Raw genomic sequence first — 22305 nt, forward strand, 5'->3', positions numbered from 1 at the left:
GTAATAGTAGTAGTCTTAGCTTTAATAGCAGTAGTAGTTGTAGCAGTAATAGTAGCAGTAGTTGTAGGAGTAGAAGCATTAGTATTATGATGCAAATATTTAGTTCAACATCCCCCACAACAAGCCTTGTAAGTTTTAACTTTACACACAAAACTGTTCCTAAGATATTGCTGATATGCCCTTTTGACAACCTGCATATGGATGGCAGGTTGTCATGCGTACAGCAGAAATATTCTGTGAAAATTTCACCTTCATAGTTTGTGGATATTGAGCCAGCCAGAAGACACCGTGTGAATTCATTTAATGCTGCTTCTATGGTTACGTTAACTAACGATACTAATTGCATTAAGTTGAAACTTTTAGGGAACGTTTAGGAGGAATTTCAATTAAACGAAAACCTATATGCATGCAGATATTAAAAGGCCATACAAGCACTTAACAAGGCATAAGGGCATTTAAGGACATAGGCAGTGATGCTCTATCATAGCCAGCAATATCATTGATATTTCAAAGGAGCTAATTTGATTGAAAATTAAAAGTTATAGTGTTCTCCTAAGAGTAAAAAATTATTGCTGGGCAATCAGCCCTCCTCTTTAGCTCATAATTCCAGAAATCTCTAATCAAAATTTTAAGCAAGCCATTTTGTTCATCATAGTTGAATGGTCTAGTATATATATATATATCTCTAGGGTTATTGGGTGGGTCCATTTGCAATTTATGTAATTTGCCCATTAGGCTTAAAAACTAATGTTTATTAAAAACCTAATTAAACGTCACTTTTTGTGGGATGGTTAAAGAAAAGACACTTCAGAAATGTAAAAAGAACAAATATGGATATTAAGTTCAAATTTTCGGGGCTACTTCTATTACTACTTCTGCTCTTAGAATTTTACTAAATTAAAAGAGTGTAATTGTATCCAGGCTGTAAAAGAGCATAGATATAAATTTTTTTGGGAGTTGAATTATTTTATGTTCATCAGGGCAACAGGATGATGTACACAACTGCATTGAATATTATTACCTGTGCTATGATTTTCGAAACAGTTTATGGTGTTAAAAATTGCTTAACAAGATTCATCAGCACATGTAAAACATGTTAAACTATAAATTATTAAAGGAAACCCTGAAAGATTCAAACTATTATTTTCTTTTTCCTTGAAAAAAAAAACTCTGTCAATATAAAACTAACAGAAATTAATTAAAAAACTTTTTCCACAAGATAAGTTTTTCAAAAAAAGTAAAGAACTCCATTAAACCAAAAATGAACAAAAATAGAATCAAATAATCTACCATGCATACAACTACTACGAATCATTATCAATAAATAAATAAAACCTAAAACGAACAGAAATTAAAATAAATAACAGAGTTAAACTCAAAACAAGCAGAAATTAATATGAGTATGGTTCAATACCCCTATGCTTTCTAAAAGCCAGAATATAATTTGTACTTTACTGATTTTTTTTTTTAATTTCTCAACTTTTATAACTTTAAGAAATCAAAAATTAATTAAGATTTTAAGGAGTAAATATCAGCATATTTATATTAAACTGACAATGCACATTTATTTGAATTTTTTTCAATAAAGTACAAATTTAATTCTGGCTTTTAGAAAGCATAGGGGTTTTGAACCCTGTTCATATTAATTTCTGCTCGTTTTGAGTTTGACTCTGTTATTTATTTTAATTTCTGTTCGTTTTAGGTTTTATTTATTTATTGATAATGATTCGTAGTAGTTGTATGCATGGTAGATTATTTGATTCTCTTTTTGTTTATTTTTGGTTTAATGGAGTTCTTTACTTGTTTTTGAAAAATTTATTTTGTGGAAAAAGTTTTTTTTAATTAATTGCAATAAAAAGAGAGAAACAGATTACTAAAGCAGGTGTGCTTCTCCACAATTCAATTTTCTGCTTGGAAACAAAATATTGGAATTTGCAGAATATCTTTAATTCTCAGTGCTTGATCAAAAAATCTTTCTAGAATCAAACAATGTTTTTTTCTGCAACAGTTGCAAAGGAAATGTTTTTTGTCAATTTATTTATGCCCCCTTTGTAAATTTTGGAGTGTTTAATCTAAATTGGGAATAAAAAACTATTTCGCATCTTATTCTTCAATATACTTTTTAAAAGTTTTATATGCACAATTTGAGTATTTCCACACTTCTGAGTTAAAAAAAAACCTGTACCAAAGTTTCTTTTTTCATGAAGTTTTTCTTATTAAATTCTCATGCTGAATTCAAAAACTTGATCAAAATTGTTGCATAAGTTTTTGTATAGTTTTTTTTTTTTGTTTGAAACAGCCCTTAATTTATCAATTGATAATTCTTGATTTATTTTATTTTAACAGGATATGAAAAACTAATTGTATATTTGGAATCAGTACACCAGCCGTTAAATGCACTTTTACTCAAATATGGTTATTGTGGCAGAACAACATGATCAATTTGTTCAGTTTTGACTATCGTTCTTGGGTGTATTACCCTCTGAATAAGAACAACCTTGGTTGGGTTAGGGCTCTTCAAAGAAGTACCATTTGGATGGTACTATATTTTTGTAGTTACTAATGAGAGATAAAAATTGTTCTTTATTCCATTTCTTAACTATATTGTTGCTGTGTCTACGCAGTGTACACTTTTAAAAGGCAGATATGTTTTCGGAAATCCTAGAGTTATTCCTTATTTTGGAGTGTGGATTTATAAAAAGATGACTTCAAGTATTCAGGCTTTGTAAACTTTTTTAGATGTACAAAAAAACTGAAATATAATCTCTGTAAATAGTTTTTTTTTTCAAAATGCACACTTTCAGTAACAGTTGACAAACAAAGATGCTTTTTCCAAAATTGAGCTCTTTTATTTGTTGGTAAGTGTTTTGTCCATATGTAACTGGAGCTCATTTCTATGACTCACTACAAATTAAAGTAACTTATAGCGTTTGTAATGCTTTTCTGCTGTGCCTGCTGATTTTATAATTATAATTCATTATTTTTTTAATTTTTCAGATGAAAGCTCGAAATTTTGACAAGGTTGAAAAGGTAAGCTTTTCCTTTTACATCAAATAAAACTTGTGTGATCAAATTGTTGTTGTTATTTTCTTTTCTTGGGAGTTTTGTAGACTCCTTGGTCAGTATAAATTGCAAATAACTAAAGATAAAGGCTGAAAACATTTTTATATAGTTACGATTTATTTTTATACCTTTTGGTCACGTTATTGCCAGTGGCGGACTCAATTAACGCAAGTTTGTATTAATTAAACTTACTCCTAACGCAAGTTTATCGGATCAACCTATTTTGCGCCCCCCCCCCCCTAAAAAAATCCTGGATTTATTGAATAAATGATGTTGTATCTAGTTTATTAGAACCTTTAAAAAAGTATTCAGAGACAGAGTAATAATCTTTTCAGAATTCTGGATCCTCTTTTATTTTGAATTGTATAATCTGCAGTTATTTTAGGGCCCATGATAATCCTAAGAAACCTCTTTTTAAATTATCTAAATTCTTCTTTCAGAATGTAATGACATCTTTTAGTTATGAATACTATTAAATAAGTGTCAGATAGAGGGAGAAAAACAACAAAATGACATACACGACTAGAATTTATGGTGTAAATGCATGTTTCTTTTTAAAGGGTAATAGTATGTTTAGTTGCATATACTCGTACATATTTCGAGGGAATGAGCCCAAGAACATATTTGGAAAGCCATTGAACTTAACTACCAAAACGTAGCATATTCAACACGTGGACCCAAAAAAGCCACAAGTATCATTGGTTATATAACAGGATATGGACACTTGCTCATCATTCTAAAGATTTTAGTGCTTTAAAAAACTCTTATTCTAATTAAGCGGCCTTTGTGTTTCATGAGTCGTTGTCAAAGAATTGTGACAAAAAGTCAAATTTTAGCGTTAAGAGCGAGTTATTGAGGAGGAAGAACCTCCCCTCATATATGGAACAATTTCTGCTCCTTTTAAGTTTTAATATTGATCCTTGCTTTTAGTTGAAAAAACTTTTCTTTAAATCTAATTTCTGATTGTTCTTAAAGTAATACCGGGAAATCCAGTTCCCCCTCCATGGGAATTTCGCTGAAAGGATCAAATGTTCGGTTCTGTCTTTGAAGTTAAGAGGTTCTTTTTGCCATTGTGAGACCCGCCGAGAGGGTTCTTTGTACGTGTAGTAGAATGATTTGATTCTTCAAAAAACAAAAACAAAAAACGATGTAGTGGTATGTGACTGTTGGTTAGGGTTAAGTCTACTCTCTGTAATTTCAAAGCAACTTTCTCACGACACGTATCAAGTCGAAACCGGATAGGATTCGACTGGAAACCTCCTAGACCAACTAGGAGATGAATAATAACATAGCTTCAGACCTAAGAGCTCCTATATAGATCTTATATTGACACTTCGAATCCTTTCAATGGCAATTCAACTCTACATGAGACAAAGCCTTCGGCAAATACTTTACTTTATGGTATTCGAGGTAAAATCGTCCAAATAATCACGGCTATCTATCTGAACAGCGAGTTCATGTATTTGAAAGCCTAACATTGAACTCGAATATTTTCTTAGGAGTTAAGCAACACTGCGTATTATCTCTGTTGCTGTTCTTGATAGTAATTGTCTGCATACTGAGAAATACTTCCGTGCAAGGTATCAGCCTCAGTGCAGAGAGAAATCCGTATGATCTTGACTCGGTGACGACATTACTATCCTTGAGAACTGAAGGGAACGCCTTCAAAAACTCCTTGACGAAATCAGCGCAAAAGCAAAACAGGTTGGGCTCAAAATGAACGCTGACAAAACGAGATTTATCAAATTCAGCATTTCAGTTTACGTGCAGAAACGACGAGTCTGACCAGGTGTCAAATTTCAATGCTTGGGATGCATAATTGAAAACTTGGGCTCGTTGCAGAAACCAGTAGCCCCCTGTATGCTGCAAGCAAGGAGAGCTTACAGTAGGACGAAGAGAAGCTGGCTATTGAATGTCTTTTCGGACAGCAGTGAGGACAACAGTGTTGGGTTCTGGCCTCTGACATATGTCTCCCTTCGGACTGGAGTGAGGACAACAGTGTCGGGTTCTGGCCTCTGACATATGTCTCCCAAGAATTCTGAATATGCAATGGACGTATCGAGTTTGAAATGCCGAGATTCGAATAGCTAGTCAGGTCAGAATACTTTCGAAGGGAGATGAACTTAGAATTGTTTGTGGTTCTGTATTATCTAACCTTTCGAAGTATCCTTCAGGCCAGTTCCGGGAAAGGGGGAATTCTCCATCCTCCAGGATCCAACATCCCTATAGATAAAAATGAGAATATGGTTTAAAATTCCTCTTTGTAAACACCAAACTAATGAATATCGTTTCCACATGGATCTCAAAATATGTGTCCAGGCAATTTGGTTATCCCTCTTCATTTTCTTTTCTCCATTTGCATGTCATTATGTCACTATTTAATGTTGAAGCTTATTTAAAATTAGGAGGAGTCTCATTACTTTTGGCGGACTGTGAGTTCAGTAAGAATGAATCTTCGTATACGCTTGTAAGGTTGTAACTGAAAATAATGGGCACATGTCAAATTTCATGGAATCATGGAAAAAGTCATGATTTTTTAGGCCGCCTTTGTGCATGGGTACAGCCGAAGTTTTTAAATTTATGATTTCTGTCTGTTCCTTCGTAACCTTTTTTCCCTTTTTTTCGAATAGCTTTTTCAAAGAAGTCTGCTCAAAGTCCTCAACATTGATTTATGGAAGTGCTATGTAAACTACGTTAAAGACACAAAGGCTTCAACGCCCAACTACAAGTAAGTGAACTTCTTCTTGTACTTTTTTTTTCCAAATACACTCTCTTATGCTTATTGTTTGCAGTCTCAATTCTTTCAATGATTAAATAAAAAAAAGCAAGTTTTTTAAACTGAAAGTAAGGAGCGACATTAAAACTTAAAACGAACAGAAATTATTCCGTATATGAAAGGGGCTGTCCCCTCCTAAACACCTCGCTCTTTGCGCTTAAGTTTGACTTTCTCACGACTCTATATTTTTTAAGCAATGAAAAACTTTAGCGTAAAGAGCGAGGCGTTGAGGAAGGGACAGCCCCTTTCATATATGGAATAATTCCTGTTCGTTTTAAGTTTTAATTTCGCTCCTTACTTTCAGTTTAAAAAACTTGTTTTTTTATTTAATTTCGGATCGTTTTTTAGTTAATGCAGCTTTTATTTTGGCTCACCGTCATTGAATAAGTAAACAAACTTTGCATAAAAAATTTACTTTTGTTTTGCTAAATGGCTGTCTCTAAATTTGGTTCTGACGTAATTTACAAATTAACTTACGTAACGAACTTCTATATTCATATATTTTTAATACGTATATTAGGGGGTTTGTCCCCTTGTCAATACCTTGCTCTTTAATTTTGTTCCAATTCTTTAAAAATGACCGCTTAATCACAAAGGCCGTTAATTAGAATAAATAGCTCTTATGAAAGTACTAAAAAATCTTTGGCTTAAAGAGCGAGGCATTGACTAGAAGGTGAACCCAATCATATAGCTAATATTTTTTTGTTCGTTTTAAGTTTTGATGTTTCTCCTTACTTTCAGTCGAAAAACTTGTTTTTTTATATTTAATTTCTGATTTTTTTTATGGGAAATCCGGCGCCCCCTTCATAGCAATGTCCCTTACCCCATGAAAACTTCCTACATGGAAATATCCTCCCAAATAACCCCAGACCCCCCCCCCCCCCACTACCAGAAAAAATTCCCCCTGAAAACGTCGGTATACTTCCCAATAACCAATACTATATGTTAACATTGGGTAAAGTTCATAACTTTCAGCCCTCCCCCTGGGGGCTTTGAGGGATTAAGTCATCCTAAAAGACATAATTATAATATTTTCGACCATGTTGGACAAAATGGCTATTTCAAAATTTTGATCGGGTGACTTTGGGAAAAAAATGAGCGTGGGAGGGGGCCTAGTTGCCCTTCATTTTTTGGTTACTTAAAAAGGGCACTAGAACTTTTAATTTCCGTTCCAATGAGCCATCCCACGATATTCTCGGACCATTGGGTCGATACGATCAACCCTGGGAAAAAGAAAAAAAAAACAAATAAACATGCATCCGTGCCACATTTTTGTAGATAGGAGCTTGAAACCTACAGTAGGGTTCTCTGATACGCTGAATATGATGGTGTGATTTTCATTAACTTTTAGGGGGTCTTCCCCCTTTTTTCTAAAATCAGCCAAATTTTCTCAGGCGCGTAACTTTTGATGGGTAAGATTAAACTTGATGAAACTTATATATTTCAAATCAGAATTAAAATCTGATTTTTTGATGTATCTATTGGTATCAAAATTCCGTTTTTTAGAGTTTCGGTTACCATTGAGCCGGGTCGCTCCTTACTTACAGTTCGTTACCACGAACTGTTTGACATATTTCACAACTGCCGGCATCCTATTTTGATTCTGGCTCGGTCATATAAACTTTTCAATTTTTCCCCTAGATAGTTTGGCGAAGGTTTGTGTTAAAGTTTTCGAATGAAAGAAAATAACTGTAGAAAGCACAGTTTATATAATTATCCAGTATGATCTTTCCCTATCTCACCCATTATAAAAATCCGGACCGAGGTGCGAGTACTCCAGAGAACCTATAAACATAAGCGGCATTAGATCTTTTCGCAGGTAGACAAAGAATAATCACCTACGGAACAAGTACTGACAAAACCACTTGGCCGGCTCAACCAATAAGTGGACAATAAGTGCAGAAATAAGTGGGAGGAGCTTTTTGTTCGCACCGAGAATGAAGAGCCAGAAATCATCTGCGGTAAACTTACTGGTATATTATATAAACTGTGGTAGAAAGTTACAATCCTGATTATTATTTTTGCTGAATTGCTTCTTCAAGTAGAACCAAAATGTAATTTCTATTATAATTTTCTTTTTTTTTCATTTTCTATTTTTGCGAACGCTTAAACTCTCATTTTCCCTTGAAATGTACTTAAACTCTCTGTCTATTTCAAGTCCTTCTCCTATTATTACCAAGACACAGGATTTTAGTTTCCTTAGGAAAGTCTGTGCTAAGAACTGTATTGGTGGCTAAGATTCCCAAATACCCATGATTATGCACCAGATCCGAAGTAGTTTCATGTTTTGGATAGAAATTTTTCGAAGTTTTGGGCTTGTGAATAGCTCTCCTTCAAAATATGATGTAGCTTTCTATGTCTCTCCTAAGTGATACCCTTGTTAGTATCTAATGTAAATATGGTAATGAATCACCTGCTGGTGATTCATTGTTCTTTTTCTAATGTTCTAAAATTGGAAGTTTTCTGTAATATTATGTAACCACTAGACGCATCCTTTACTTTTTTTTAGCCCTTGATAACCATATAAAACAGCGCATATCATTAAGGCATTTCTAAGAAAGGGGAAAGAAGTTTATGGTTTGAATATGGGATTGTCTTTGTTATTTTGGTCTGTATCAGTGTTTCCCTAAGTGTGGTACTCGTATCAGGGTTACGAGAAGAGTCTGGAGTGGTGGGGTTGGTATTCGGTTGCGCAAATGTTAATTTGAATAAGCACCAGCACCGCGTACGGAACAGGTTTTATGACGCGGAATTGAGTCTCAGATTAAAAATAACAGTCATTTAACCGAATTATGTCAATCTGTCACCTCAGCACAAATAGTGTCATTCTTCTTATTGATCTAAATAAATATATTTTGTGTTTCATTATGAAAAATTCTATTTATCTTTTATTGTCATTTTGTTTATATATGAAAAAATAAAAGATAAATATGTTCTGATAGTTTCTAAAATACACCCATTGTTTCGTGAGCAGTACTGCGCGTCTCAAAAATTACAGATAATGATGCGCGTATGTCAAAAGTTTTGGAAAGAATGGTCTGCTACACCAATCTTAGGACTGTCTAAGTTAAATTAAGAATAAAACTGAATGACCGGACCCATGATTTTTTTTTTTAGGACATCTCCTCCCTTCACAAATATTTTGAAAATTGTGTTAATTTCCAAACAATTCTGGAAGTTAGAGCCTTGAAATTGTGTTTTATATTTTCAGAATCACCCTCTTCTCCTTCAGAAAAAACTATTAATGCTCCCCCTCCAAATCCAAACGATTTCAGAACTAACTTTGGTTCAACCGATGAATGAAAATCAATAATGTGCGATATTTTTTTGTACCTCAGCATAAAGATATAAAGATAACGATCCATAGAATATGTATCCAATAAACTATATTAATAAAAAGGCAATGCAGCTATTATTTGAAATATTTAAACCAACTCCATTTAAAACATGAATTTAAAATTGAGTTCGAAATTATATTCGTAAGACATTTGATGGCCGGTACACCAGCATACCGCGTGACTTTTACTTCTGATTTTTATTTTAAGTAGTGAGTGAGCTTACGCAGAACTGTGATATAAATAATTTCAATGTTGTAACGCAGAGAAAGGATGGCTCAGGCGTATGACTTTGCTCTTGACAAAATGGGAATGGATATGCATGCGCAATCCCTTTGGATGGACTACATCACATTTTTAAAAGGAGTTGAAGCAGTTGGAAGTTTTGCTGAAAATCAAAGGATTGCAGCGGTTCGGAAGGTATTCATAACACATTCATATTTCTAATAATACTTCAAGACTCCAACAGCCCTATTTTTGTCACCCTGTTGCTAACGGCGTGCTTCCTGCTGAACTATTGAAATCCTAACTTTACGTTCTTGTTCTAAGCACTTTGTTTTCAGGGAACGGATATATTTCAATATGAATAGAGAATGACTATACTAATTCCTATACTAATAGCATTTTTTTGAATGGAATAACACATCAATATTCTATGCAAGACCATAAACAGGCTGTCAAATCAATCAATTTGTTGGGTGTGCCCTTTTTTTAACCACTATAACTTATAACGTTAATTTCTTCATACAAAAAAAGACAAGAGACTCGTATACTGGGCTTCGAAAGGCTTTGGGACCCCCCTCCCTCTTTGTCGAGCGTCTTGGTTTGATGACTAAAACGTGCTTCAGGGTTGTGTAAAAAAATAACATGTTGAATGTAGAAACAAAGTAACATTTGTTTGGACTTCATACTTTCCTTTTTTTTACACTCAAAGGGTTTAGAAAGATGATTTCATTCTTCAATATTAGGCGTTATTAATACACAGTTCTTCAATTTGTTCTAAAAACTGACCGCGCTGCAAAGCTGACAAGTTGAGCTGCGCAAAGCCATATCAGTTTTTCTTTTGCAACCAAAAATTTCTTGAAGTGACGCCTGTTTGTTAGTGGTATAATATTGTTTCGCCGGGGAATTTTAGTCGTGTGTTCACCTTTTTGCATATTTTAATTTGAAACACGCCTCCTTCTTATACTGTATAAAGCTGTTTTTTTTATTATACTTTATAGGTTGTTATTCACACTTTTTCTTTTCAAAGCTAAAATACAACGAAACACCGCAATGATTTTGATCTGAAAATTTTTTTTCGGGTAATGAACGGATTTTTGGAAGAAACAAGCAAAAAGACCCCGCTGTGCCGTGGGGAAAAATATTAATAAATAAAATGGGTGACACCAAATAGTGTAAACAAGACTAAAAAGAAAATGTTGACTAAAGGCCGAGAATCAAAAGAGCCACCTTTGCATTGTCTTAAGAATTTTTTTTTATAGACGAAACTCAAAGAAGATCTCATTTAGACATTCAATTATAAATGAATTTGATTGATAAATCTTGACACAGCTAATCTTGTATCATGTTTTTAAATGCTCTCATTTAATTTTACTTTTAAGAGAAACTAGACTCATATTCAATAAGCCTTATTATAAATAGAAGCCGAGGAAATTTCACTTTTTCCCTACTGAGCGTAAGTTTCCTATAAATTCAGTTTTTTTTTTCTTATTTCGACAGCCTCTCTAAAAGACTGTGGTAGCCCTCTATCAAGAGAAATTAAAATAATACTGTTGAATTGAATAAAATGGCCAAGGTTGTCTAGCACATGGACATCATTCAAGCAGAATCCAAGTATCTAGGTCTGCGACAGAGTCTCATTGCTTGGTCAATAGATCATTTGATGTTTTGATGTCAATAGATCAATAGATCATTTGGTGTTTTATCTGCAACCCCAGTTGTTGGCAACCTACCAATATAAAAACTTCAACAAAAATGAATCTAAACAAAAATGAATTCAACAAAAAAAAATCTCTACTTCTCAGCAGGTTGTCTATTCTATCCATATCTTTCTTGAGAGCAGTTTTTCTTTTTTCTTTATTTTGGAAAGTTAAATTTAAGTTGTATTTACGCTTAATTCTTAATAGTGAGTTTATGACGCCATTTAGGGATCAAATATTTCTTTTCTTCCTCAACAGAACTGCTGCTACAAGAAAACCTGGCTGCAGCCTAGTTCTTTTTGTCTTTTCCATTCCTTTGAATGGTTGTTTCTTCGAGTATTTTGTCAGCGTAGGCTAGAAACTTATTTACCTCAAGCTAATATATATATAAATTTCTTGTTTAGGTATTTCAAAGGGCGATTGTTACACCGATCATAGGTGTTGAGGTACTTTGGAAAGATTATGTATCATTTGAACAAAGTATCAACACTCTTATTGCTGAAAAAATGACAATGGAAAGAGCCAAAGACCATATGAATGCAAGACGTGTAGCTAAAGAGTTGGAGGCTTTGACTCGGGGACTAAATAGGCATTCTCCAAGTTTGCCTCCCAGTGGAACGGCTGAAGAAGCAAAACAGGTCTCTTTTATATTTGATTTATATCAGAAGTTGTGTTTATAGTGTACACTTTCTTGTGATTTTGCATTAACTTTTGTGATTTTATTTGAAGATCATGTTTGCTAACGTATTGTCATTATCTGCATCAGGGCTTCTTAAACTTTTTTCACTCACGACCCCATTTGTAATTGCGAGTTTCCTGGCGACCCCACATACATATAAAAGAAAAATAGATATTTTTTGATGGTTTATTTATTAGATAAAAATATACATATGAAGACATATAATTTTAGAATTTTTTTGTAAATATTCAAAAATCTAAAATAAAAAATTACAATATTTAATATAGTTAGAAAAATTATGTCGTGTTTTTCATGAAAATTGCATTTTTCGCAATGACTTGAATAAAAGGGAATTCTGACCATCTTAGTTCGCTCGGATATATTTGAACGCACTCGATCAGTGGTTAGTATTAGATTAAAATTAAAGTAAAAAATTTAGTGAGATGAATATGCTGGTTTTTATTGCATAAAAAATTAAATCTTGGTGCAATGTTTGACAGTGCTGGACGTAACACCTTTTCAACCTTTTCTAGCGATGGACGATATTGGGACTTAATAAGTGTTAAAGCAGAGAAAGTAACTTCACATAAAAATGTTGAATGGTAAAAAAACATTTAACGCCTTATCACAGATTGTGGGAAATTCAGTTGTAGTTCTGATCTAGAATTCAGTCGGAGGCTTTTTGGAAATTGTAGTTTAAAGTTTGAGTCACTCGAAAGCTGAGTAAATCCCTCTTGAGCTAAAAGCAGCAGGTGATGAATCTCACTTAAGCCAATCCAAAACAGCTATTGAATCCAATCTACCTTTTTGAAATCAATATTTAATACAAAACATGTACGGAACTAGGTTTTTGCGCTTTTAAGTGCTCTGCAATAGTTTTTGCAATAAAAGTTATACAATGATTTCTCTCGGTTATAAAATTGTCGACACTGGAAAACATTCTGGAAAACGAATTTTTTTTCTATCCTGCTTTTTTAAATGTTGATCTTTTAAATCAAGTTTTAATTTTATCATTCGAAGTAAATTTATCGCAATTTTTCCCCGAAGAGACAAGTTGAGATCGTCTAATTTCGCAAAGCTATCTGACAAATAACACAGCTTGAACAGCCATAAGTTATTTAAAAAAAAAGGAAGTTCCCATTTCTATTCGGTAAAAAAACATTTTGATTTCGTCCTTTAATAGAAATAATCTTCTTAAACTTTGCCCTCTTGACAACCATCTTACTTCTACATGTAATAATAAAGTTGTGTAGTTGGAATTCGTACCATATCCTTATAGGGATTTGAAATGTAGCGGCTGTTAAGGGCATGACTCTTAATAAAATTTATAATCTTAAATGCATCCTTAAGCACATTGTTTGGTGCAAATTTTTTTGCTGGAAGGGCCTCTCAGTGAATAAGGCAGTGCCTAAAGGTTATATGATCATAATGAGCACTTTGAAAAAATTATTAAAAACCAATATTTTTGCCCGTCATCGCAAATTGCGTCATCACAAATCGCGCATTTGTGCATATTCCACAGCAATTTTTCCATTCTAAACCTTCAGTTTTAAAAAATTCGTCAACTTTCCAATAATTGTATTTTCTCTGTAGTCTTTAATAGGACGACAAAATAACAATTCTTCCTCCACGCTTTCTTTATAAATGTACATGACATGTACTAACAACTGAGCCAATTTAGTAATATCGGTTGTTTCGTCCAACTAAATTGAATTTTTTTTTTTTAATTATTGTAAGAAGCTGCATTAATTTGTCCTTGTTAATATCAGAAAATCTATTCAAGACATGTCGTTTGACAAAGGAATTTTTCGAATATCATCGAATGTTCAAAATATTCATAAAAGAACAACTAAGAGCCAATTAAGATCTATTGGCAGCTTTGCGAAGTGTATGGGGACAAAAATATCACTGAAAGTGGAGTACGTCAATCCTGCATTTGATTCAAAAATGACCGAACAAACGTTCCGGGGGTAGAACGAAGTGGAAGACTCAGCATAGTGACTGCCGAATTGCTCAAAAAGTTGGCTTTTTATTTTAAGGATACGCTTTTAGGATAAAAGAAACGACACGGTTTGATTATTAACAATACCAACCATCCTCGGTAAGATAAAACCAACCACGTTTTATATTTATTTAAAATCTGTGGGTTTGTGACTTTACAGCGCCAGATACAACCTCCGAATTTTGAAAATTATTGGATTCAAATGCTGTATGGGTTGTTGAAAAAAAGAATTTATCCCTGAAAAAGGAGTTCACGCTAAAAAAATAAGCTAGATCACAATAGAATTAGCCAAAACTTAAGGCGGCGAGTAAATTCAAAAATTTTCCTGCCAGTCACCATAAAAATAAGCCAGTCTAGCGGGAAATAAGCCAATATACCAACACTGAGAAGAGCGTAAATAGTTCACATTAGTCATTTTTATTGAATCATTGCCTAGCTGCAAGTGTGCACGCGTATTCCGACCTTTGTTTTTGTACAGGTGTTTAAGTGTGACTCTGCACAAAATGCACATCTAGATGTTATAAAGTCGTTCCTTTAAATATTTGACATCAATATCTCTCGCGACCCCAGAATTTTGCTACGCGACCCCATTTGGCGTCGCGACCCATAGTTTAAGAAGGCCTGATCTACATGGATCTGATAACACTACAAGCTCCAAGAATGAACTACAGTCTCATTTTGTCTTTGGAGAAGCATTATTCAATTTGATTTGTTATGAAATGTTTAAAAAGTACCTCTTCTTAAACTACAAATGCTGCGTTATTCTAAACAGTTTCTGACTTTAATTCTAAAACATTTGATTTCTTTGTTTCTACATTTGGTTTATCACGCTTTTGTGAACATGAATATTTGGTGGTACATTTTTCACAAAAAATATATCATAGACATTCCCCCCCCCCCCCCATGGACTTCATGGCCCAGAAAACAGGGGAAAAAGGAAAGAAAATAAAAAATAAATCAAACGACTAAGAAGGAAAAGTGTGGCCTGGTACCACATATCAGCGTTAATTAACCCAAATCAGGCAATACTGGACTCAATAAACCCCAAAAAACCCAAACAAGATAAAAAAGGAGAGACCACCCAGTTACGACCAATGCAACAATATAAAGACCTAACACGACATTTTATAACCAACTCAAAAGTAGAGATACAACTATTTTAAAAAAAAGGTAGTCCTTACACATATTAAATGTAAAACAGTTTTTTTCAACCGAAAGTAAGGAGCAACATTAAAACCCAAACGAATAGAAATTATTCCGTATGTGAAGAGATTTCCCCCCTCCTCAATACCTTGCTCTTCACGCTAAAATTTTAAGCACTTTTAAAAAAGTTTTCTTTTCGAATGAAACAGCCCTTGTGTTTTAAAAGACGTTCTAAAACGATTGGGACACTTAGTCAAATTCTAGCGTAAAGAGCAAGGCTTTGAGGAATGGGGTAACCCCTTCATATAAGGAATAATATCTGTTCGTTTGAGTTTTTGGTGTTGCTCCTTAGTTTCAGCTGAAAAAACTTATTGTTTTTTTTATTCAATTTCTGATCGTTTTTCAAATAATTGCTGGTAATCTGGCTCAGTCTTTGGGAAAAATTCCCTACCTTCACCGGAAAGTCCTCTGTGGAAAATTCCTTCCACGTAAAATACACCCCCCCTTGAAACCCCATCCAGATAATCCCATCCTCGCAGACCCCCCCCCCCCCATTGAAAAATGGGCTTCAAGAAGTATCTCAAAAGAATTGAAGATAAAAGTCTGTCTGTACCCGTGAGAAGTAGGTCTGGCGCGGCCATCTTGACGTTTGGGTATTGCGCTGCTCAGTCGACATCTAAGTGTGCTCTTGACCAGGGTTGCCAACTAGACATATTTTACGTCAAAGGACGCATTTAAAACTGGAAAAAAAGCTAACCTCTAGTTTTTGAGATTTCAAGACCGGTACATTTTAGCTAAAAATTACAGATTTTTGGATGCTCAGAAGACACATTCATGAACCAAAAAGTTGGCAACCTTGCTCAAGACTGGCTCTTATTTTATCCCCTCGAGTTACAGTGATTGTTTGAAATGTATGCCTTAATTAAAATGCCGCGAACTGTGAGGCTTGTGCAGTAATAAGGTTTTTGTCTGCAAAAAAAAAAAAAAAAAAAAAAAAAAAAAAAAAAAAAAAAAAAAAAACTAAAAGCCGATAGAGATCTATTGGCAGCTTTGGGAAGTGTATGGGGACAAAATTATCACTGAAAGTGGAGTACGTCAATCCTGCATTTGATTCAAAAATGACCGAACAAACGTTCCGGGGGAAGAACGAAGTGGAAGCATAGTGACTGCCGAATTGCTCAAAAAGTTGACGTAAAAGACCGAGAAAACTGAAGATTCTCAATAGCGGAACTCTCGCTTAGTTTTTCACAAATTTCGTGAAGTTTGTTGCACGAAATCGTCACTGCTAAGCTCGGTTACGCTGCGTATTGTGCAAGATGGGTACCAAAAATCTTGAGAGAACCCCACTAAATCAAAACCCAAGTGGCAGAATTTTACGATGGAAGAATTGCCAAGCTCATTCATCGTTATGATAAGTGCCTAAATTGGAGTGATGACTATGTTGAAAAGTAGTAACCAACTATGGCTTTCAACTGTATATGGTATTTGTTTTTCTTATGCCTTCTTTATTTGTAATTCCAAAACATAATCTACTTTCTAGATTAATAAGGTCTACAAAGGGACATTATTAAAAACCTATTGTTAATAAGCTATTATTGAATGGGGAGTGAATATAAATTAGCGTATACTCTCGTCAAAAAAAAAGAAAACAAAAAAAACTTTGTCTCCCAGAAATTTTTTCCCTTTTTAAAAGTGTGTTATTATTGTATGTATTTCTCCTTTATAAAAAAAAAAATTATAATTAAATTTATAAATCAGGTTGACCTCTGGAAGAAATATTTATCGTGGGAGAAAGCCAACCCTCTGGGAACCGAGGATAGAATCTTGTTAACAAGGCGCGTGATGTTTGCTTATGAGCAGTGTCTTCTTGTCCTCAGCCACCATCCTGATATCTGGTATGAGGCCACTTTATTTTTGGAACAGAGTGCAAAGATTATGAATGAAAAGGGAGATGTCACCTCGTCCAAACTCTTTAGTGATGAAGTTGCAAATATGTTTGAGAGATGTACTGGTGGTATTTTGAAAAATTGTTCTTTACTTCACTTCGCCTATGCCGACTTTGAAGAAAGTCGGCTTCAATATGAAAAAGTCCATCAAGTTTACCAGAAGCTCATTGCTAACAGAGATGTCGATCCCACACTAGTAAGTATAATCCAATAACACGATAGTTACGCATCCAAGGATACCAAATTTACCGTTTTAATATGACAGATTACTATTATATCTCCTACTAATGTGCCGTTGCGACTATATATTGGTGACGAAGCATACTGGTCTTAGTTTATAACATTAGAGACTAATCGTAGCATAAAGAATGGGGGGAGCTGAGGTGGTCGATAGCTCCTGTCCTACATATGATTATTTATGTTCTTCTTAAGTTGTAGCGTCTCTTTTTACTTTAGTTTTAAAACAAATTATTATGTTTAATTTCTGTACTTTTTTAGAGTTTTTCTAGATATGAGGTCTTTGGACTCTACACTAATGTTTAACAATGTGTATAACGATGCTTCAAGAATGAAAGGGGCTTGTAGGTGTGTTCACTTTACACGATAGAAGATCGTGAACATAAAGAGGATTGTTTTTCCTCTCAATCCCCGCCATTTATTTTTTTTGCTGGAAAGATTCGAAGAGAGAGAGAGAGAGGGGGGGGGGAGAGTACAAGACTTTAGTTTGAGTTTAGATATACAGCTTTACAATACAAATTTGTGAAATGATTGTGGTTTCTATAACATTTTTTTGGTAGAAGCATTAGCATTCGAACAACCGCAAGTGAAACCTACACAAAAATAAACCGGACCCACTGTAACGGGGGGGGGGGATCACTCTCACGGAAAGCAGGAACATGTTGATCTGTAATGAACTGCTTTAGGTTTCAGAAACTCTTTCTATCCTTTAAAACGATCCGTTACTTCCCCTAACAGTTATTGTGTAACAGTGCAATACTATACATAAATGACTGAAGGCTCAAATGAGTCAAACCAGTCAAATAACAAATAATTATTGATTAATAATTATTCATTTTATTCATTTAGACTACATTTATGTTCATTAACGAGTACACTGCCACATGGAAGTCTATTACTCAGAAATTAGGAAGTCTAATGTTTAGCTCTTTGACAATTTCAGATCTTATGGCTGTCTTGAATTACCGCTCGGTAGTGTTTCAGCTGTTTTCAGGCCAAAATCCTCATTTTATGGCTTAAAATGGCCGAAAAGGTTACTTTATTCTATTGTGAATTATTGTTTTGGTTATTAAAGCACTCGGTCTTCAAATTTGGATTCAAATGAGCCCTCTCCAGACATTCTAAAACCATAGTTTCGATATTATCACTCCTGGGTAGGAACAAAGACGCATCACAGACTTTTTTCCACCAAGAAGAATGCAAAATTCTTTATTTGTTTAGATGGAAAATGTAACTACAACCCAGTGGCTTTCAGGGTTTTTGAATATAATTTTGTAATTTTCATCATGACCACTTCCCTTTTGGGAATGTTTTCACCCTTGCATTAAAATATGTAGATTTTACTCCGATATTGGTTTTTTATCGGTAACGCTGTTTACCTTGATAAAATTTGAATATTTAGAACACATTAAAACAAAATATAGGCTACACGTAAGTTTTAAAGTTCTGGTTTAAGAGTTCCGATATATGTTGACATGGGTCACTTTGTTCACATCATTTGGTAGGTTTTGAACTTGTGTTTTGATTTGAACTTGCTTGCACGGACCCAAATGACTTTCAGTAAATTTTTTTCGTCACAATTTAATTACCAATTAGCTTATGATGCGTCCTAAATCTTTGTAATTATTGTTGTTTAAAATTAGTTTTTATTTGAGTGATTAGAGAATGAATAAGCAAGATATTCTTCAGAAACGAAATTGCTTCAAAAGATTGGGAATCGTTAAAATCCGACTTGTTGGACATAATAGAAAATTTAAGGTGCAAAGGTTTAACAGAGTAAATCATTAAAACGGTTCAGTTTGTATCTTAGCTGCTTCTCTAAGAAGCAACGGTATATAAAAAAGAAGAAAATAAACTACCTGCTTTATCTGGAGTAAAATGCTTCTGAGCACATCATTGCTTCAGTTAATTAGTGTTTCAACTTTGGTATAAATAGTTTTCCTCAATCACCGTTGCTTTTGACTAACAATGACACGGTTATTGAGGCCAAATGCTGTTGGATAAAAGTAGAAAGTATGTTGGATAAAGTAGAATCTTCGTTATCTTCTGTTCCTTATATGTGTTTTTTTAGGCGTATATACAACAGATGAAGTTCGCACGACGTGCTGAAGGGATCAAATCCGCGCGATCTGTCTTTAAAAAAGCGCGCGAAGATCAACGCTCAAGCTATAATGTCTTTGTTGCTGCTGCTCTGATGGAATATTATTGCAGCAAGGATAAGAATGTAGCTTTCAAAATATTTGAACTTGGCTTGAAAAAGTATTCTGATGACCCGGAGTACCTGGTTGCTTATGTAGATTACCTCTCGCACCTAAACGGTAAGGCATAATCATTTTCAACGCTCGATTTTTTATATATTTTTTCGAATTCTATTTCCAATTTTATTTATTATTGAAATAATCAATTAACATCTAATTTTTCAGAGAAATCTCAGTGTTGATTGGCCTATTAAGTGGGAACAAAAAAAAAGATTAATCCGTTCAATATTATCATCTATGCTCAAGTAATCCAACAAATAAGAATTACACTCATCGATTGCTCACAATTATACAACTGACCTACCTATTATTCTTCCACGAATAATATAACTTGATTAATCGGCATCATTTATCCATGAACGTCAAGAACTTGTATGAAATTAAATATAAAAAAAACATGAAATAAATAGTAAAATTCCATTTATTATCGCTGTTTTCCGCACAACATTCAATGAAATCAGCATTTGTATCCGACAAAAGGCAAAGAAGTATATGTATCCAAGAAGTAAAGGTGCAGAACAGGAAAGGAAAAACATGTCTCTGTTTCCATATGCCACTTATCTAAGTTTCCATATACTCGTTTCAATATGCCACTTGACTGATAAATTTTCATCCAGAAGTAGTCTAAGCAACTTTAAATATCCGTCATTTGGGTGGCATATAGGCTACGACCTTTTGAGTTAGGAAACTTCGCTACTGTAAAACAGCTCTTGCTTATAGAGGAAAAATGAAAGGGCACGACGTCTTTACATTTAGATCTAATAATAAAACTCATGAGAAGTTTCCTCCGTCATTATTCGTAGATTCAGTGTAAGCCACATCGTAAGTGTAAGCTTCAGTGTAATTCACTGCGAGACGACGGCTGCCGATGCAGCACCTAACGTAGTTTAATCAGCTAATCCTATCCTTTCTTCATATATTTTGTCAGGTTGTGGATGCGGTTTGAGAAGGGACTTTCTGGCACAATATATTAGCAGACATTTGGTGCTATCGTGCTAAAAAACTGGTAGAGGTTGTTTATGTAAAGAAAGAAATAATGTAGGACCAAGAATTAAGCTTTGTGACACTCCGTAAGTAACTTGAATTTCATCGTGGGAAGATTCAACAGCGATAAATCGGCAAAGTAAACCATGCCAGTTGCTTCCCATGTACATCGTATTGAACAGCTAACTGATAAGGATCTGACGGGTTAAATTGTCGAAAGCTTTTTTTACATCGACGAAAATGGCAGCAGGTATGAGGCCAAAAGTCCAAGGACTGTCCTATAAGTTGAAGAAAAAGCTTTTTACGCGCATTCCCCATTGAATGCTTTGTTCAAATAATAAATGTGGGAATTACAGATAAAAAAGTAGCTTGATTTTCTTCTTCCTTATTACTTGTCTCGGAAGTGCCTTGACAATGAATATAACTAAAAGTCCTCCTTTTTTTTAACTTCATGATGTTCAAATGTTATTTTAGAAAGTTCACACAGAAAATAACTTTATGCTTATACTTTGTAAATTCTTTAATATTTTACATTTTCGTATCAGTATTGTAACTGTTCATCAATCCGTTTAGTTTTCAGTAAAGTGCAAATAACGCTCGCAACTCACGGTGGGTTTTGAGGAGTACAGCATGCCGCTTGTCGTTTGTGATAATTTGTGTTTGTTATAGGTTCAACTTGATCATTCATTTTAGGTTATGCTCGTTTATAATTTTGCTAATTCATTCAAAGTAATTTCTCCTGTTTGAGTTAACGTGTACCTTAATTTCTCCGTGTTTTAGGTTATAATATAGTAATAGTAATTTATTAACACACACAAGGACAATACATTTTACTCACTACCGACCCAAGAACCTGGGGTCAGGTTGTCCTAAGGGTAGGCATATATCAAAATTTCATATTCACAACAGAAATATACAACCTAGGCCTAAAAAAAATAAAATAAAAGAAAAATCATTCCCCTTCGCACGCAGTTCCTACACCAATCACAAAATCACCATACTTGTCCTCCAGGTACATAAAAAAAAACACTAAAAAAAAAAAAAAAAAAAAAAAAAAAAAAAAAAAAAAAAATTTAAAAATCATATTTCTCATATAACATTCCTTTTATTTTATTTTTAAATTCCTTCAGATCCCCTATTTCTCTTAACTCTTTATTAACCCCATTCCACAACTTTAATCCCCTATAAATAGGCGAGAATGTCGACCTGGCAGACACCACGAGCGGGGCATGTAAATTTTCCCTTTGGCGAGTTTCATGATCATGAATCGAAGATCTAGCTTTTAGCATTCCTGAAAAACAAGACGGTAATAATTCATTATTATATTTGAACATAAATTGAAGGCTATAAAAATCTCTAAGGCCTGCAGCAGGTAATACTTTTACATCAATATAGGTAGCTCTAACGGATACAAGATTTGATTTACCAGTCAACACACGGATTCCGTTATTTTGGATCACTCGAACTCGATTAGTAATTGATGGAAACGTACTCAGCCAAATAGATGAGCAATACAATATATGTGGATGTATAATCGAAAAATACAAAGTGCGAAGAACAGAAGGGGGTAATACATGTTTCAATTTACGCAGTATTCCCAGATTACGGCACAGGATTCCTGACACCTTTTCAACATGTTTCCTAAAAGATAGTGTTTCATCTAGCATAATACCCAAATATCTAACACACTGATCACGCTTAACTTTACCTTCCAGGTAACTCACTTCTTGGATCCATGGGTAGTAATTAGATGTACGCGAAAATATTACAAAACTGCTCTTTGATGGGTTTACTTTTATTTTATTAACTCTTAGCCAGCTAGACACTTGATCTAAACACTGTGTCATTAATTCAACTAAAAGGCGTTCTGTTTTTGCAATGCAAATCAATGAAGTATCATCGGCAAATAGAGGTACTGTAACGTCACTGTCACTGTGAAACATGTCGCTCATTTTAGTTT

At 34.1% G+C, this 22305-nt stretch overlaps 1 protein-coding gene across 1 annotated transcript in view; it reads left to right on the plus strand.

The window, feature by feature from the left end:
• The window catches only part of su(f) (cleavage stimulation factor subunit su(f)), a 76617-nt gene that overhangs the window by 12287 nt on the left and 42025 nt on the right, over window positions 1–22305 (plus strand). Inside the window, exons 2-7 of the mRNA XM_089090679.1 lie at window positions 2998–3030; window positions 5694–5791; window positions 9441–9594; window positions 11501–11734; window positions 16679–17062; window positions 19175–19421. Of these exons, the coding sequence (XP_088946805.1) occupies window positions 2998–3030; window positions 5694–5791; window positions 9441–9594; window positions 11501–11734; window positions 16679–17062; window positions 19175–19421 (1150 nt within the window). The remainder of the gene's footprint in view (window positions 1–2997; window positions 3031–5693; window positions 5792–9440; window positions 9595–11500; window positions 11735–16678; window positions 17063–19174; window positions 19422–22305) is intronic.

The sequence above is a fragment of the Artemia sp. Qi Xiang Cuo genome, chromosome 6 (genome assembly GCF_049724085.1).
Source record: "Artemia sp. Qi Xiang Cuo chromosome 6, ASM4972408v1, whole genome shotgun sequence".
Lineage (NCBI taxonomy): Eukaryota > Metazoa > Arthropoda > Branchiopoda > Anostraca > Artemiidae > Artemia > Artemia sp. Qi Xiang Cuo.